Raw genomic sequence first — 19,389 nt, forward strand, 5'->3', positions numbered from 1 at the left:
GGCAATGAAAAACTCTATGAGTTTGGGATAAAAACCTTAAAAGGAACCAGACTCAATAGCGATATATGATATATATATATATATATATATATATATATATATATATATATATATATATACCTCTCACAATCTAAAGACACAGAGATTAGATTAATTGCCGACAAATTGCCCAAATTGCACATCCATGCACACAAAGCTCTGCCCCTAGAACATATGGTAATTCAACTACTCAACATCAATGCCTGCTAAAAGCTGATTGACTGACCACAGGCCCCCAATTACAGATTAGATGTTGTATCCATCAATATTTTAGTATTACAGTAAATGTTTCTGAGAAACAGGTAACTGAATCTAGTTCTTCACCTCAGCAAAGCCAGGATACATGATTATGACTTCTTCTGCATTATGAGTTAGAACTGTTTGAGTACAGGAGGCACTGCACTGTTTGTACTGTAAAAGTATTTTATTGTGCAAATGTATTATATTATTTTGGAGAACACAAGAAATCCGAGGAAAAAGATAATGTTGTAATTTTGTAAACAAAAATAAGGCTCATAAGATGCAACACCATCTGTTTAATATGTTTCTCTACAAAAGACAGAACAATACTATTCAGGTATTATTATTATTATTATTATTATTATTATTATTGATCACGTCATCTTGTAATAATAATATAAATAATATTTAATAAAAAACGATAATAATAATATTTAATAATAATAATTATTATTACTATAATACTGTGAACGCTTTAAAAGACCACGTGACCGGATACAGTTATCGTCCCACCGGAAAATCCTCTTTGTGGTGACAGGCAAGTAGGGGATTTGCTTTCCCACCCGCTTTCCGGCACATTCCTTTCCAGTCAGCGTGTACACTGGGATTTGCTCGCGAGAGGCGGGGCTTGACGGAATAGCGGTGGGAATCGGTAAGGCAGCAGTGGGGAGAGAGTGGCAAAGCGGTCCAGTGAACGGAGAGGCCGAGGGCCGTCCGCATCATCTCCCTGAAGCACTAGCGCGGCTACGGCTGGGGTATGAGCCAGATTTCTTCTAAATCACTTATCAATTTGGTGTAGAGTCACTGTTTGCTGCAGCGTTCATTCTGTAACGCCGCGGTCATTAGCCGAGCGCTCATTCACTCCTGCTAGCGTGAACTGCTGTCACTAAGTGTGTGTACGAGTGTGAAATTTGCGACGGAAATGTGTGTGTGTATTAATTACAGAGCGTGTTGTGTGTGTATGTGTGTATTTCTAGCTGTTATAATAGGAACCTGTGTGCAGGCTAGTGTTTGGTAGCTAGCTGGCTAGTTGTTAGCGAGCTGCTGTAGCACTCCTGAGCTCTGAGAAAGTGTCAGGGAGTTAAATCTCGACATGAGACGGCAGCGGAATAAAGCTAACACTGAGTGACGGCGCGGGAAATACACGCCACAGGCTGATGTAATGTTACTCACATCTGGTTCTGCACAGCAGGTGTAGCTCGCTAGCTCACTTTAGCTCTCCTGTGTAGCAGCAGTAATGTGTGAGGCGGCAGTGATCCGATACTGAGTAAGAGTACCGGTATTGCCTGAAACGATAGGTCGATATCAGCTCGAATGTGATCACAAAATGTCATTGTCTAATTACACTCGTCTGTTAAACAGCAGTTTGGTTACATGCAAAGTTGGCTTAACAGGAGGGTTGTGCCAGATCACATTCAGGGCTTGGATATCATGATCATATTGAAAAAAAATAAGAAAGCGTGTACTGACTCTGAGCCTGTGGAAACAAAATCACATTTGACAAAGTTTAACATTGAGATCATCTCATTTAAAGCTAAAGTGCTGCTTATGTGTGCTTTGTGTTTCAGTTCCTGTTCCTCATCGCTTACATTCCCGTTCCTCACGGTCTTTTTTTTTTTGCTCTGATACTTGACTAACAGCACTCATGTTTTGCACATGGCTGTTTAGATGTTGGGTTGTTTTTAATTTTTAAAGTAATAATAATAATAATAACCTACGCAGAACAGTGGCGTAGTGGTTAGTGTTGTCGCCTTGCACCTTCAGGTTCGATTCTCGCCTTAGATCTATGTGCATGGAGTTTGCATGTTCTCCTCATGCTTGGTGGGTTTCCTCCAGGTGCTCTGGTTCCCCCTTACAGTCCAAAGGCATGCAGATTAGGCTAATTGGCTAAGTGTGTGAAAGAGCGTGTAAGCTGCCATGGATCCAGGGTGTACCCTGCCTCGTGGCCCAAGTCTCCTGGGATAGGCTCTAGGCCCCTGCGACCCTGTATACAGAATAAAGCCATATAGATGATGATGAGTGAGTAAGTAATAATAGTAGGAATAATATAAAAATGTCAGTGGAATACATCTACTCTACTTCTGCTGTTTTCTGTATGTTTCAACAATGTATTCTTTTTCCTTTGCCTGCTTTGTCAGCATATCAAATTTGTATTTCTGGAGCCTGGATGTTTTACCCCCAGCCTTTAGGCCTCAATCTGCAGACTCCAACATTCATATATAAGATGCAGAATAAGCAACAATATTCCAGTAACTTGGTCAAAGGACTGGTCCTGTGCCATTCTGATAATCAAAACTGAAATTAAATATATCTCCCTATTTTTTCATGGTCTATCAAAACACAACAAAAGTTTAAAACCAGCACGGCTTATGGATGTTCATCATATTGCATTAAATTATTTGGTTGTTTTTTTATTGTTTTTTAAATTATTATTATTTTGAAATTGTTCAAGAAAGCGTGTAGCACTTTTGACTGGCCATCTGGTATACATTACACTTAACTTCTTATGGAAATGAATAAGCCCTGCAAAAAGATCATGTTTGTGCCAAACACTAATTTTTCTTTATGTTCTGCATAGATGTGAAGAGCAGCATGAGTGTGAAGGCCTTCGAGCTGGTGCCCGCTGTGAAGCGGGAGCAGTTGGCTGGTGAGAAAGTGCGCATCGGTGTTGAGTGCATCGAATGCTGTGGCCAGCACCTGTACGTGGGCACCAATGATGGCTTCATCCATCACTTCCTGCTGGAGGAGCGCACCACAGCTAAGGGCCAGCTGTCTTTTAGCTCGGAGAAGCTTCTCCACAAACAGCTGGGGCTCAAAAAGCCACCGTCCGAGCTAAAAGCTGTTTCGGCCCTGGAGCGCCTTATCGTCCTGTGCGACGGTGTCATCTTGCTAGTGGATATGGTCACTCTGGAACCAGTTGCATCTGGAGGGACCAAACTAAAAGGCGTAACGGTGTTCTGTGTTAACGAGAACCCGGTGACAGCCGAGCCTTTCTGCGTGGAGATGGCGGTGGCGTCTGCGCGGCGTCGTTCTGTACACATTTGCACTGTGCACGAGGACCGTGTCCAGATCCTGAAGGAAGTGGCTACTCCTGATCAGCCGTGTGATCTCAGCGTGGATGGGTACTTCCTGTGCTTGGCTCTCCCCACACGATATGTGATCCTGAACTATAGCTCAGGTGCGTCACAGGACCTGTTCCCATACGACAGTGAGGAGAGGAAGCCCATTGTCAAAAGGATTGGCAGGGAGGAGTTTCTCCTGGCTGCACCAGGAGGCCTTGGTGAGTTCAGCCACAGATTATCAAGAATAATTCTGTGGATGTCGGCAAGCTGTCAAGCGAGCTTAAGGGTAGAATACTTACTCATTTAATTAATATATCACAACAGCTAAGAATAACGAGGGCAAGATGACAAGCTTGGCGATTTTGATTATGAACAGGTGTTCATTAATGCTTTAAAGCCTCGTCTGTCTTGAGCTTGCATTATAAAATACATAAAACATTATATTTCAACATGGATGTGCTTTGGGTGCTCAGATATTAAGTGGTAGTGCTTCGTTAAGGCTTTTCTTGGGTTTATCTCATGGAATTCATTCAAAATTATTATATACTCTGTTTTCGTAGTCATTTGCATAATTGCATAATGCAGTTTATCAGGTGTGTAATGGCTTTGATCACCCAAGTGAAAAGAGCTTTAGTCACGGTGACCAGTTATGATGAGTCATCCTCTCTCTCTCTTTCACTCTTACACACACGCAGGGATGTTTGCTAACGCTGAGGGCATCTCCCAGCGTGCCCCAGTCAACTGGTCAGAGACGGTGATTGGCGCAGCTGTCTGTTTCCCGTACGTTGTGGCTCTGGACGAGGGCTTTGTAACGGTTCACAGCATGTTGGATCAACAGCTCAAACAGACACTTCCATTCAGAGAAGGACACATACTTCAGGACTTTGAAGGTAACGTTTGGATTTCATTTTTTTCCCCTTTAAGCTTTCTAGACTTTATATATTATTGTACCAGACCTGCCCAGCTTTAAATGCATTTAAAAGCTCTGCAGATTAGCATCCTGTATGGTGATCACTCTGAACTACACCAAAAGGGCAGTCTTTTTTGCTTTAATACAATAAAGGTCCATTTGTCCTCTGGAATGATGTACACAGGTTTTTTAATTCTGCCATTTGACACTCTCAGGGCTTTCAAGACCTTGGAAAAGCTCCATTCTCTATTCATTAATGTAAAATAAAAACAATCAGAGCATGTTTGGCACAAGTGATCTTAGACAAGTGGTCTTTAGCACTAACATCATGTGAGTTTATTTTTAAATGGGCTTTCAAAAATAACTGTAGCCTTTTTTCATCAGAAATGGAAAAGTAAACAATTTCAACCTAAAAATATTAAATATACATTCAATGTTGTGTTGAAGTGTTAAATCTAACAATTAGAGACATCACATTAGGAAATCACTTCTATAGAGAGTGTTATTCTTTTATGTGGCATTTCATGTGTTGCGACACTGACTGCAAAAGTTTCATATTAATATTTAATTTCTATATGTTTGCGTTTTACGTGTTTAAATGTTGCAGGCCCCCTGTAATACTACAGGTGGATTAGGTTGCTGAACTTTTCACACTTTGCCACGCAGCACAGCATCCTGTGTGGTCGGAATAAATGATTTGCTATGTTTGTTTAGAAGTGTAACAAAATCAGAAAAAGTTAATTATGTTTCAGGATATTTCCAAAAACGTTATGCTTAAAGAATCGCAATACAAATTCGTATCATGGTAATATCATATCGGGCGATCCCTGGTGATTCCCATTTCTAATTTTAATGATAGTGAAAATTAAAAAACATGCTTTTTTTTTTACACCTTATATATCTTTCTTTTTATTGCATGTTCTTATAGAATTCCCTTAAAATTTAACATTCACTCTTGTAGTATCCGTTTTTTAGGATCGCAAACGTGCTAATATTAGTACTTCCTTTTCTATCACGTTTGAATGATAATTTCTCTCATGGAAAAAACATAAATTAACTTATCCTTATAACTCACAAGCAAACTTTGACATTAACTGTCTCAAGAGAACAGTAATAAATGCCTTGAATAAAGTGATGACATAAACATCAAGTAAGTTGTTTTCTTTTAACAGTACAGATACTTGAGTTAGTTCCTAATATTACATCTAATAAGAAAATGGCCATGGTTCAGCCAGACTCATTTCTTGTAACAACAGTTTTATGTTATATGTCAGCCTTAAGTGCTCTGATTTTTTATGAAAAGTCTTGCATGGTGTTGGGCAGATGAAGCGCGAGTGTTAAAAGCCCTTATGGGTCTTTTGCTTCTGACAATGTCAGCCCCGCTTTTGGAGGTGTGTATTGATCTCACTAAAGTGCTGAAGTGAGTTTTCATGCAGAACAGAGCTTGTTTGTCCGCAGACTGAGACACAGACAATGCTCACAGATTCAAACAGCATTTCTGCTTTATAGTAACTTGCATATAAATAAATCAGTCATTTCACTCATACATTTATATCTCATTGTCATCAGCAGCATTCTAGCTACTCTCTGAGTTTATTTCATGTCTGTTTTAAGCAAATGCTGACCTACTTTGAGTTTGTTTGTTTTGGTTTGTTTTTTTTCCCTACCATTTCAAAGTCTAATTATTTTTAGCATTCTGCTGTGGTGCTCATGAATTAATATATTTTATTATGTTGATGGTATAGCAGTGATTTTTTTTTTAGAGATAAAGAATACAGTATATATTGCCTCTTTTTTTTTACTATCCCTGACCACAGCTGCTTTGCTTAAGGACCTCCTTACATCTTAGTAGTCACAATTATTATTATTATTTTCTGCTTTTGTCCTTTATTGCGAGCATTACCCTATAATAAGGTAATTAGTGAGTGTTTAACTCAGTCGGGAGGTTTACATGGATTAGTTCGACACAGCATGAATACAGCAGTATTATCAGAATGTCAATGCTTTATGTAAACAGATGAGTCATGCTTGCCGTGTTATTATAAAAAATGCCTGATTCAGAGCTAGTTGAAACAGCTAGAACACATGCATTGTTGCATATTATAGCCTGATTCTAAAATCACAAGCGTGGCTCCATTTAAAGCTCACCAACTGCTTTGTGTCCTTTAATGCAGCAACATTAAATGTTAAATTAAACATTAAAACAATGTTTTTGTCAGATTGAATTTGTATGTCATAATGGTTCACAGTCATAATTCCAAGTGACTCTCATCAGACTCTGATGTGGACATGTCTGTTCTCTGAAACGGCACATTTGTGCACATAATGTCCATTTGATTTTAGTGAAATTATGCTTGGGACTTTGCTCTGGCGAATTTTAAGCAATTAGTCGGCTATATTATTGAGCTAAAAAAGAAAGAAAATCAGCTATTGTTAGCACTGCTATGACCTGGTGCTGACCCTATGCATATGCATAGGCAAAACGTTACAGGAATTCCAATCTGCCATTTCTCGAGTCCGATATATACATTATGTTGGCAAAAGTATTCGCTTGCCTGCCTGCCTTCAAATGAATATGAACTTTAAGTCAAGTTGCTCATCCATGTCTTTATGGACCTTGCTTCGCGCACTGGTGTTTAGTCATATTAAAACAGACAGGGGCTGTCCCGCACAGAGTTCTGACCCTGAGGAGGACAGAGCTGAGCACACGTGTGTGTGTTTAACCTGCAGAAACCATTCTCTTTTACATTTTTTAGGGAAAGTGGTGTTGGCTTCCACAAAGGCAGTGTATGTGCTGGTGCCTTTGCCTCTAGAAAGACAGGTTCAGGACCTGTTGGCAGGACACAGAGTGGAGGAGGCACTGACCCTGATCGAAGGTGCACAGAGAAACATTCCTAAAGACAAGTTCCAGGTAGTGTTGTTTAAACATACATTATTATGTTTGGTTTATTGATAAAATACTTTACTGAAGCTTGTTTCCACTTTGTTCATTTCTAGATATTACACAAAAGAATTCTTCAGCAGGCGGGATTCATCCAGTTTGGCCAGCTTCAGTTTTCTGAAGCTAAAGAGCATTTTAGGTGAATGCATCATTTTGTCCTGTAATTAAGGCAGTTAGCTGCCACTCCGGGGCCCCAGATGTTTTCCGAAAGCGACGAAATGCAGTTCATTAACTGCTCCCTTAATCTTTTCTCCCTCAATGCACCTGACCCTAATGGATGTGTGCTAAATGAGGGGGACATAAACTTCTCTGACAGCTGAATAAATGGGCCACGTGATGTTTCTGCAATCACAAATTCACCATCGTTTTTACTCACAGATGCAGCAAGTCCGCTTTTTTTTTTCTCTCGCAGCTTTTTAATATTGCATTAATATTTAATGCTTTCCACTTAATGCTGAGATAGAGATAAAGTGTTATGACTGAAATAATTTATAAAGCTCTTCCGCACCAGCACAGTTTAAATACGTTTCAATCAGAGCTGCATTAATGTGTTTCAGGACATGAGTTATTTAAAAAGAATTTTTATAATTTCTTTTACTTCTTTTATTTTTTTTTACCTACTAGATTGTTAAGTATTGATAAAAGTACAGGGGTGTTCAGCCTACAGCCAGCAGACATTTATAAACTTTATTTCCTTTTAAAAAAAAACAAAAAAAAACTTTAGGATGACAAGTGGCACATCTTTTCATAGGACATGATTCGTACTATATGTGTAAAGGTATATCTGCTATACTAAAAAGTTAACTAAAATCTCTCGTTGTTAGGAAGGGCCAGCTAGACGTACGAGAGTTGATCTCACTGTGCCCACTGCTGCTGCCTGCCTCATCATCATTCACGCGGTGCCATCCTCCACTGCATGAGTTTGCTGATCTCAACCATCTGGCACAGGGTGATCAGGAGAAGGTGCAGCGCTGCAAGCGCTTTCTTATCAGCTACCTGCGTGAAGTGCGTGCCAGCGAGAGTGCCAACGGCTTCAGGCAGGATGTAGACACTGCGCTGCTGAAGCTTTATGCCGAGGCGGGTCACAAGGGCCTGCTGGAGCTACTGGCCTCGGACAACTCCTGCCTGCTGGCCGACAGCACACCCTGGCTAGAGAAACACCACAGGTAAGATGTATTAACACGAATGAACCATTTCCAAGTTTTTTTTTTTCTTTCTTTTTTTTTTTACTTACAGTCAGTTCCAGAATGATTTTTTCCCTTGGTAAAAATCTCATGCTAATAACCTAATAGTCTAACTAGTAGTTTCTGATTGTAGATTTGAAGACTTTCTGACCTATAAATACATGACACATATATTTATATGTCCTGTGTGTCCAACTAAGAGCCTGGGGATCCCCAACAAAGAGTTAAAAAAACAGAAACAGAAAAACCTGTCTTTATCTGATTAGTTTCAGTGAGCCTCTTGTCCACAAGTGTGGTTGCAGCCTTCCTGTTAGCTTGTCTGGACACATTTCCCTTACCACTTCCATTAGCAAGGCACTGTGGCCTGCAGAACCAGATGCTTTTTGCTGTATAAATTCTGCTGTTCATGAAAATCCAAGATCATCACCATTTTCTGAAATACTCAAGCCACCCTGTCTGCCACCCACAACCACATCATGATCAAAGTCACTGACACCAAAACATACCAGTTTTTATGTTAATGAAGCCATTAATCTGCATTTGCATCTACTGAGCTATGATTGGCTGACTAGATAATTGTGTGAATAGGCCGGTGTATGCTTGTTTATCATGGGTCTGTTTTGAGGAAAGGTTCGTATTTTTTTAGAGGAAATTAATTTCAGTTTATTTCTCTCATATTTTACTGTCAGACTATTTAAATATTTTTTAATTAATTACAGTTTTTTTTCATATACATTTATTTATTTTTACCAATGGTGGCAAAAATTCTGAAACAGACTGTATTTAATAAGGCCAAACAACAAAAGACCACACTTTAATATTAATCAGGTTAATTATAAAAACAAAAATGCCATGCTTAAGGTCAGTAATCCCTGACTGTGTGAAGTATACAAATATAAAATCAGTAAACAACCGTGTTGGTCACTGATGCAAGCTCCAGCAATAATAAATTCATCATCCATAATGAAAGGGTCAGGATTTAAGTCTTATCCCATGCATGTTTATTAACTTGGGTCTTTAAAGGAGTTTATTTGGACTACGTTTCAAACTGTGTATAAGTTCAAGTGACATGGCACTGAATAGCCATAAAATTAAAACCATCTTCATAGAACCAGTCACCAAAACAGCTCTGATCCATCAAGGCATGGGTTTGACCGAAGGTGTGATGTCGCATCTGGCATCAAGGCTTAAAACACAGATCCTTTAAGTGTTGTTTGTTGCAGGGTAGGGTCCATGGATAGATGTTACATTGGATTGAGTTCTGTGTGTTGCAAGGAGCATTATTCTTCTATTTTATGACAATGTCTGTTGTTAAAAGCTATGTACAGGTAGACGCCGACTTACAAATGAGTTCCATTTCTGAAGCATGTTCATGAGTCGGATTTGTTTTTAAGTCCTACAAAGTGACTCTTATAAGCCTTTGACATGAATATACAATGTAAAACCTACCAATCCACTTGACAAAATCTCTGTCCCCTTTCCCCACACTGTCATCATGTGGCCAAAAACTGTAACCATGCCTAAGAAAATGAATCTCACACGTCAAATGTATAGTAACTGTGTTGTCTATGCACCTTTAAACCGTGAGGGGAATCCCTTGCGTCATTTTGTCTCAAGGCTGTTTTCCACCCTATTGGACTGTAAACTTTGTTGAGGTTTTTCTGAAATTAGGATTATTCACAATTAGGACAGCTTTACAGGACAGTCACTTTTTATCGTCGTGCTCCCAGACTGATTCATTGAAACTGGTGAGGCTGACTCACTGTTACCCCCCCCCCCCCCCCCCACACACACACACACACATGTACAATATACAGAACATTTTATACATTCACTTACATGCTGAAAATGTTGTATATAATTGTAAATATTGATATCTGCTGCACTGCAGTGTCTATTTTTTGTACATGTGAGCTACTTTTGCAATTTATTCGCATCTAAGAATATTAATAGAAAAGCTGTATCCACAGAAATTCGTAATGCGAATGTTCATAAGTCGGGGACTAATACAATTTTATTCAATTGAATCAGTGTACTTGGTATGGGTCAAAGTAGCATCCACATGAATGCCAGGACCCAAGGTTTTTTTTTCCCAGAACATTGGCCAGATCATCATGTCTTTCCCTGGTAAGAGAAACACATGTGTCCCATTCTTCACTTGTCCTTCTTTGAACCACTTTTGGAGGTACTAGCCACTGCATACCAGGAGCATCACACAGGACTTTCCATTTGCTCTAAAATAATCATCTAGTCATCACACCTTGTCAAAGCCTCTCAGTTTCTTACGCCTGCCCATAACGGTTGCTGATTGCTGTCACTGAAGGAAGCGTGTGCCTTACAATATGAATGCCAATATTTGTCATAACGCTACACAACACTAACAGAGACCACAGTTTAGGAATTAATAGTATTCAGTTTATGTTGAGCTGTTGCTATGAGACATTGGAGTTGGCCCCTTTCTGCCCTTGGACTGATTGCTGTAGAAGAATCTGGCGTTGCCATGACAACACTGAGATTGAACCGTCGATAAATGTCACTGTTTGACAGTAGCTTGGCCTTGCAAAGGAATAATTGCATGTGTGGGAGTTTTGGGCTAATGGTATTTTCTTTTCAGGTATTTTGCACTCGGGCTCCTGTATCACTACAACGGCCAGGATGCTGCTGCTCTACAGGTATACTTAGTCATATTCATATACATATTTATATACAATATACACATACATACACATATGCTAATACAGGACTCCATATTCATAAAACTAATTGGCACTGACTTGCAATGTATATGGGTCTTCAAATACTCATGTAAGCACCAGTACAGGAAATCACTATTCATGTATTCCTACATCCACATGAAGTCAATGTAAATGTATGAGTAAGAAAAGGCACATCTGGCAGTATCTCGAGGAGAAAGTGGGACTGTTGTTATAAGAATGTTAGAGCTGTGCTTGAAAGATAAAAGTGAGAACATGTTTTCTGAATATTAAAATTCTAAAGTCAATGGGCACATCACTAATACTGAGTTTACTTTTTTTTCTTTTGTTAGTGTAATTGTGTAATCCCAAAGGTTTACCCTAATGTAAAGGTTTATATAAATGCTGTAGCTGCCTAGTATCTAACTTTTATAATCAAGCATTATAAACTTGGTCTCGTCCCAAATTATAAAAACTCATACAAAATGTTTGCTAATCTTTTTGAGAAATATACCATTTTATATGTGAAATAAATTTAGCATTTTAATGGCATATGATTACAAACTTCACTTTGTGTTTTTTTATAGTTGTGGGTTCGAGTCGTCAACGGGGATCTCCAAGACTCCACACATGCTGATCTTTTTGATTATGTTGTGGATTTCCTGAGCTCATGTAAGAACCTGGACCTTGTATGGAAGTATGCAGACTGGGCCTTACAGAAGGACCAGAAGGTAAGAAAATTGAGAAATTGTTGTAAAATTAGTTGATATGGCCGTCAGTAGGATATGTGGGTATTTTGCTCATTTAATATCGCATGCGCAAAAAATATTCCATTACCAACATCCAATACCAGTCTAATTTGCCATGCTGACACACAATGACAAACATATTTTATGATTAATGACTGAAAAAAAAGAAAACAAGAGGAGGAACTCCCTCAGTCTCTTTCTACAATACGAGTACCCTACTAAAACCTCGTGAGATGATTCTAGTAAACATGCTAATGTGTGCTGTACGTTGTCTAACCTCAGGAAACAAACAATCCTGAAATACAATTTTGTGATGTTCCTGATTGTTAATACTAAGTAGGTTACTCCTTTTATTGTCAAAACTCATATAAAAAAAACAGGTCTAAGGCAGATACACAACTCATGGAAAATGCATTATTGTTTGCGCATAATTGTTTGTCCATCTAACTTCAAAAGTGAGCATCCATGAGTTTTTCCACTAGCATAGCAAGTTAAGTTTCTAAAAAGAAAATTTTGCATAAACTTGCATAAATAAGTAACAAAACCTATACACAACAGTCCATGGTATTGATGAGTATTCAGGCATAATGTTTTTTATCATTTAAACATGAGCAAAATCAAGCAAGTTTTAAGTGATATAAAGTATTAAGTCACATAAAAAAGCTATCATCTTGTTACAAATCACAAAATAAATTTGTTGTTGCAAATGGTTACTTTCATAGAAAATGTCTCTAAGACCAACATATTAATATGTAATTATCTTTCTGATAAAATAAAACCCACATGTATCTGTTCACAATGACCTTCTCTATCCCAGCAGGGAAGTTTTCGTTTTATTGTTGAATTTTTTAAAGTAATTGCTCTTCAGAGTCTCTGGGTCCATCAATATAATTGTGCCAGGAAGCTATTTTCAATCTTCATGAAACGACCGTTACAAATTGGTGGATGATCAATGCATCACAACATGTATCCGTTTACAGTGACCTTCTTTATTTTCGTAATGAAGATCAATCGAATCGAAAATTACTGTAGAACTTGATATTACTAGCTCTTAAAAGTGGACCAGATGGTAAGTTAGCCATGCAAAGTTTTTAATAGTCTGTGTCTGAATAAGAGAGGAAATAAACATAATGTGATGACTGCAAACAGCTGGTTCTTCTAGGAAAGGTACGTGATTGTACTGGTTTTATGCAGTGATTATCACATAACATCTTTTATGAATTGGTGCAACAACACTGAAATGTTTGTGGAGATTTGTTGATCAAAAAGTGTGCAAATCAAATCATTGTCATTTTAACTACAATATATGCAGCAAGTATAGTACATAGTGAAACAAAACAACACTCTTCCCTGACTATGGTGACTCATTAAACAACACAGAACTGCACAAGACTACACAAAACTAGAAATTATACTAAAAGCTCTGGACCACAACATGCACGAGTTCAAGCTTGTGCTCGCAGTGCAAGACAATACACAAGACATTGGGCACAGTTAAAGCCAGTACAAAGTAATAATCTCAAATAAAGTGCAAAACAAGATATTGCAATATAATAATACTATATTTCTTGAATTTAGGCATAACATGCTGCTTGCCATCCATAATGTAGGTCAGTATCTGGGATACTGTATATAGCTGGTTTTGAGGAACCCAGTTAAGGTTGCTGCTCTGTAACCTCATCTAAATAAAATGGAATTGATTTATCATTATTTATTGGTGAAGTTCTCGTTTTCATCTCTATGCTGTATCAGGTGATACACTGTGTTATATAAAGTGAGTAATTACTACTCAACTAGTAAACCTAAATGCGCTTATTAGTGTTTACTTACTGTTGTACTAACCACTCACTGCTGTCTGAGGCACTGACTCAGTATATTTCACCAAAATGTTGTAGAAATGGCTTTATAACATTTCTAAACCTGCTCTAACAGAAAGTTAAAGAGGAGCCATTTTAATGAACACAGCTGCAAAAACAGCTGTAGGACATGAATAAAGGTCGGCATAGTTTTCAGCTTAAATGAATGACTGAATAATAAAATCAGCATAAGTTTGTCAATATCATTTAGTGAAACTGGCATGAAAATCTAATTTTTTCTTTCTTAACTTCTGTTAATTTGTAATAGCTTGGAGTACAGATCTTCACTAAGAGAGCTGTTTCTAAAGAGCAAACCAGGCAGCCGAATCCTGACGAAGTGATCACGTACCTACAGAAGCACAACAAGGCTCTGGTTCTGTACCTGGAACATTTGGTTCTAGAGAGGAGGTTACAGGTTGGAGTTTCTTTTTATTTAATATAGCCTATTCAATTGCTGTTACTTACATGAGAAAAAATATGGACAGTACATACAGAATGTTATAAAAAGTAAATAAATGTTATAGAAAGTAAATAAATCCTGTATTCATACTGTATTTTGAACCTTGCCGTACGTGTAATATTCTGGGAATTAGACAGTGATCTTTGTAGAATCTTACACAGTCCATGCACTTTTTAGACTCCATTACTATAAAGAGTAAGTGATCCATGTTCCTGAGAAATTAGATTCAGCAGGTTTTAACAGAAGAAAATGTACAATATATTCAGTTGTACTTTATTCTCTGTTCACTCAAAAGTAACCTTCTCCTTTTAGTGTGTTTATTTGATAAGAAATAGAAAGAAGAATCTTAAATTTGCACTGAATGTCTCAATATAAAGGGTTCACTGTTTTCTAGACACTACTATATAGACAGACCATATAGATACATGCACAATAAAAAAAATCGGTTATTTCTTTGGTTGTTTCTTTGGCTCTGCTTTATTCTTGCATGTATGCTTGCGTGCAGAAAGAGAAGTACCACACACACCTAGCTGTGCTGTATGCCGACCGAGTCCTCGCTCTCATCTCCCGAACCTCGGCCACAGAAGAGCAGCTCTCTTTAGCCCGACAGAAACTGCAGAGATTGCTCAGAGAGTCCAACCTGTACAGAGTCCAGCTGCTACTGGGTAAGAATATGAAGTTTGAAATAAATCATTATAAATAAATAATTACACCACAATGCTGTTAAATTGTATCATCTGATGGGTCAGAAGGCGTTTATTTGGTTATAAAAATGCATTTCTGTTGCACCACGCAGAAGCTTGTGCACTCGACACATGACTGCTTATATCCAATGTGATTGGTCATTGCTGATCTAACTGAAAACCAGCCAATTCCGGTCACTGGTTGATCAAGCAGTGCAACTCTATTATAAATGTAATAAATATTTAGAAAATAGATTTTGCAGTCAGTGTGGCGATACACAAATCGGCACACAAATGAAATTGCGATTAATAATTAAAACAATGAAATTGAATTTTTTTTCCTCCCATCTCTAACAAAGAAATCCCAGGACTCAAAGCAGATATAGGATGTAGATAAGCCTGTTGCGGGAACAATCACACAAAATTACACTGTCTGTGTATTTCTGCAGGTAAACTGCAGGACTCGGAGCTGCTGTTAATGGAGAGAGCGACACTACACGGTAAGCTGGAAGAGCACGATAAAGCACTACATATCTTAGTGCACCAGCTGAAGGACTCTGTCGCTGCACAGGAATATTGCACATGGGCATCCGATCACAAAAACCGTGGGAAAATTTTCCATCAACTGTTGCGCGTGTACTTGGACCCAGATGTGCCCGGAGGGCCGCGGACTGTTGAGGCCGTAGACTTGCTGAACCGCAACGCTGAGGTTTTTGATGCCCCAAAAGTTTTGGAACTTCTTCCTGAAGCGTGGTCTTTACCCTTGCTCCGCCCATTCCTGTGTGGGGCTGTGAGGGCCAGCATGCACGCTCGCCACACCTCCCAGATCGCACTGGGGCTCGCACGAGCTGAGAACCTGCAGCTGCACCACGACAGGGTAAGTTTATACTGTAGACAGTACACAGGAGTGTTTAGGCTGTTTGTATTGTAAACATGTGCACCTGGATGAACTATATATATATATATATATATATATATATATAATCATTAATATAAATCATTAATATAAAGGTTATAAGTTCAGATAATGCTGATCCAGGTTATAAATTATGCTTCGTAAAAACTAATTTATTCATAAGACATTAAACAAGATGTGTTATTCCTGAATTTACTGTTAGTTTCCTACTTGTGCTCATTAATTTGTAAATATACATCTATAATCAGTTATTATTGTACACCTTGAGCAAACTGGCTTCAGCTTCAGATACAACTGTAAATATTCAGATTACAGCCTCAAGTTTAAAAGGTTGTTTATTTCAGTTAAACACAAAAATCCATTAATGTTATCGTAGACGGTGATCATAAAAACTGTAAGCTTTTTCTTTACATCTTGCCTAGCAATGTTTGCACCTATTTATTATGCACTCCTCTGTGTACTGTACATACTATAAATGTGAAATTAATCATGATTTGGTCTTGCGAATAATTCCTGATCGTTCGTTCTGCTCAGCTCAAGTATCGAGGAGGTCCGATCGTTGTGTCAGAAAAAAAGGGATGCCGCCTGTGCCACAACACATTCACCGAGCCAGACTGCGTGTGCCTCCCTGGTGGCACGCCTGTCCACACACACTGTGCCACACAGAAGCTTAAGGGCTCACCCACAAAGCGACAAAAAGACCACGACTATACCAGCAATCACACATGAACGTTGCAGGAAGTGGAACGCACTTCAGGGGGAATGTGCTGGGCCAGGGCCTGAACAGCTGTGGGCAACTGGGTGGAGACGGGCACGGGGAGATGAGCGTGCACACGTCGTCGCACATCTAGAACGAGAACGCTCGGAGCACTGAAGTCTACGGAGATGAATTAAAGGATGGGCATGGCTTGAGACAAATTGAATTTTCATTTGAGTGTGTTTGTGAGAGAAAGAGAAGAATCTGGGAAATTTATGAAATAGTGAGATGCTATTTATTCATGTTCCTCGCCTTCCACTTCCTGCATTTATACAACAGGTTGTGTTTATTTGGTTGCTCTGTTTTTTTTTTTTAAGAAAAGAATTAAGAAAAGTAGAATCCATTAACAATGGTATGGCTTAAAAAGAGCAGATACAGCAAGTCTGCAGTGCTGTATTGTTATAACACTAACAAAACGTTTTATTGGTAGTCAGTTTTGTCGTTCGTCTAAAAACTTAAACTTTTTGTTCTAATAGCGGATCACTGTACTATTAACTGTTGCATTTGACAAGATCAAGCACTCAGAAATTATTTGTCATGGATAAGCATCAGATTTGCTTTATATTTGCATCGACAAAGTTGTTCTTACCATCTGCCTGGACAGGAAATACAAATTTCAATTTCACAGTTAAAATTCGGATGAAAGTGAATCATAAACATGCATAACCTTAGATTACTTATATGTACGAAGGCGAGTTAAAAAATTATCTGCACTCAAGTTATATTAAAACTTCAGTCTTATTAGCATTTTCCATTCAAGGCTACTGTCTCCCCAGTCACTCAACATCAGTTCACAGTGCGAGCAAAAATGGATACCCTAATTTTGAGATTTGTGCAAAAGAAGAGAAGCGAACACTGATTTTTCTGATGGTGCCGAGTGTTTGGATATCAATATTCTAAGGAAGGTAAAAGTTTCTTAAAGAAAATCATCACTGGTGACGAGACATGGATTCATCACGACGAGTCTGAGAGTAAGCAGCAGAGTATGAATCAGAAACATCCTCAATCGCCAACTAAGAAAAAGTTCAAAAGTCAACCATCAGCTGGAAAATTGTATTACATGCATTTTAATCTTTTACCAGTTTGGTCTTCTGAAAGTAGCCCTACGAGGATGAAGATTCGCTTCAGATGAAGTCAAGATGACGGTGGTGCATTCGTGGCTCGCAGCTCAGCGTAAAATATACGAAACCTTGTTGACAGATTAACTAATTACAATAAGTTCTACAGCCAGAGTGCAGATACTGTTTGACTCTTCCTCGTAGATATTAGAGCGGGGGGAATTACCCCAACCCTGACCAGGCAGTTTGGATTCTAACAAATCAATCCTGTAAATGTGTCACATTTAATCAGTTTGAGCTTTTTTTGGCCTCCTGCCATTATGAAGGTAAAAAAGACGTCCTGACGCTTACCTGACTTTTTATTCCCTTCTATTGGATTCTTGTGCAATACTCAGCTCAAGTCTCAACCAGACTTCTGGCAACCTTTAAAATAATGTGCCTCTTATCGCATTAGTTTGGATCATGTTTAATTTCTAATAACGTGCTCATGTTCATTTACATCTACACTAAGCGACAAAATCAAGCACAAATTGAGAATGACTTTCACCTGTCTTGTTCTGAAGCCATTGTTCCTCAGTAGTATGTGGGAGGAAAATAGATTCAAAGATCAAAATGTCTATATATATATACCACCAGACGGACATTTTTTCATCAGGTCCTTCGTTTGAGACATGACGCTAAGCTGTGACTTATTTTTTTATTTTTTTTAAGATATTGAATAACAATGAATGCAGCAACTAAATGATGACTTGCAGCCTAACAACTTGTATGTTTTTTTTTGGCTATATCTTGTGACATGCCTGTCGATTGGGAAATGCATGGGTGCTTTCGAAAAAGTATGAGAGACTGGGGAGTGAGAGCGGGATGACGACGCCCCTGGCGAAGGTTCGGTTTACAATCTTAAGCACAGTATAACCACTGCCTACTATGTCAATACTAAACCAATGCATGGGTGGGAACCAAAGAAACACCTGCTCATAGAGACACACTGACACCTGCTTGTGCACCGGTTCAAGTTCAGCTTTTATTGAATGTAAACGTTTGCAGATTTCACTGTACAAAAAATGAAGGGGGGGAACAAAGGTGTTATGCATGGACAAGTAGACAAAATGTGTACAGCAAAGAAAACGGAAACATCTCCATACGTCCATTAATGTCAAATTTGTGCGAATGTTTGACAATGTCCATAATCCAGGGCCCGGTTTTCGAAAAAGCACTATAGTGTTACAAATATGCTTCTGATGATATTAACAGCTTTTATGATGACGCTGTTTTTTTTTTTGTTTGTTTTTATAAACCCGGCCTTGAATGTTGTCATGCAACACTTAAGATGTCTTAGATGTAACAAACTCTCTAAATTCCTCTCTCTGATCACGAGTGCATATATCTACAGCCGTCTGACCCTGAATACTGCAGACAGAATCCGTCTGCATCTTTCTATTCGCTCGAGTATTTTATAAATGCATATCTACTCATGTGTACATACTGTATTTATAATTGTTTGTCGCTTTGTAAATCGATGGCCGTGTCATTGGAATGTACAAATGTAAAGACGTCCATTTTAATAAACATGACTGCTTATGTTACTGCTGAATTTTTGTGCGTCTTTCAGGACACAACCTTTATCTAAGTATTTACACCTGTGTAAAGCTTGTCCATGAGCAGCCTTAGGTGGAAAACCATTAAATGTGCTTATAGTGCAACTGTTATGATGCTTTTATCCATTCTGGTACTAATTTGATGGTTGGTTCTATACTTTATATTCAAGTCCGCCCCCCCGTCCCCCACACAGCTTTAAGGCTGAGTGAAGTCAGTTATTTAAGGCTCAGTTTAATTAGCAG

The 19,389-nt window shown here is 38.6% G+C and overlaps 1 protein-coding gene across 1 annotated transcript; it reads left to right on the forward strand.

Annotated features, from left to right (window-relative positions):
• Positions 1–715: 715 nt before the first annotated feature.
• On the forward strand, positions 716–19,134 carry tgfbrap1 (transforming growth factor, beta receptor associated protein 1). The gene is made up of 12 exons (XM_053498933.1): positions 716–1,034; positions 2,858–3,559; positions 4,037–4,231; positions 7,008–7,162; positions 7,249–7,331; positions 8,017–8,358; positions 10,991–11,048; positions 11,657–11,800; positions 13,943–14,089; positions 14,640–14,799; positions 15,267–15,694; positions 16,268–19,134. The coding sequence occupies exons 2-12, from the start codon at positions 2,872–2,874 to the stop codon at positions 16,460–16,462; spliced, it is 2,595 nt and encodes an 864-aa protein (XP_053354908.1). The 5' UTR covers positions 716–1,034; positions 2,858–2,871; the 3' UTR covers positions 16,463–19,134.
• The last annotated feature ends 255 nt before the right edge of the window (positions 19,135–19,389 follow it).

The sequence above is a fragment of the Clarias gariepinus genome, chromosome 6 (genome assembly GCF_024256425.1).
Source record: "Clarias gariepinus isolate MV-2021 ecotype Netherlands chromosome 6, CGAR_prim_01v2, whole genome shotgun sequence".
In the NCBI taxonomy this organism is placed as follows: domain Eukaryota; kingdom Metazoa; phylum Chordata; class Actinopteri; order Siluriformes; family Clariidae; genus Clarias; species Clarias gariepinus.

Coding starts and splice junctions, on each gene's coding strand:
- tgfbrap1 (XM_053498933.1), top strand. CDS start 2,872: ATGAGTGTGAAGGCCTTCGAGCTGGTGCCCGCTGTGAAGCGGGAGCAG. Junction 3,560..4,036: donor GGCTGCACCAGGAGGCCTTG/GTGAGTTCAGCC, acceptor ACACACACGCAG/GGATGTTTGCTAACGCTGAG. Junction 7,163..7,248: donor TTCCTAAAGACAAGTTCCAG/GTAGTGTTGTTT, acceptor GTTCATTTCTAG/ATATTACACAAAAGAATTCT.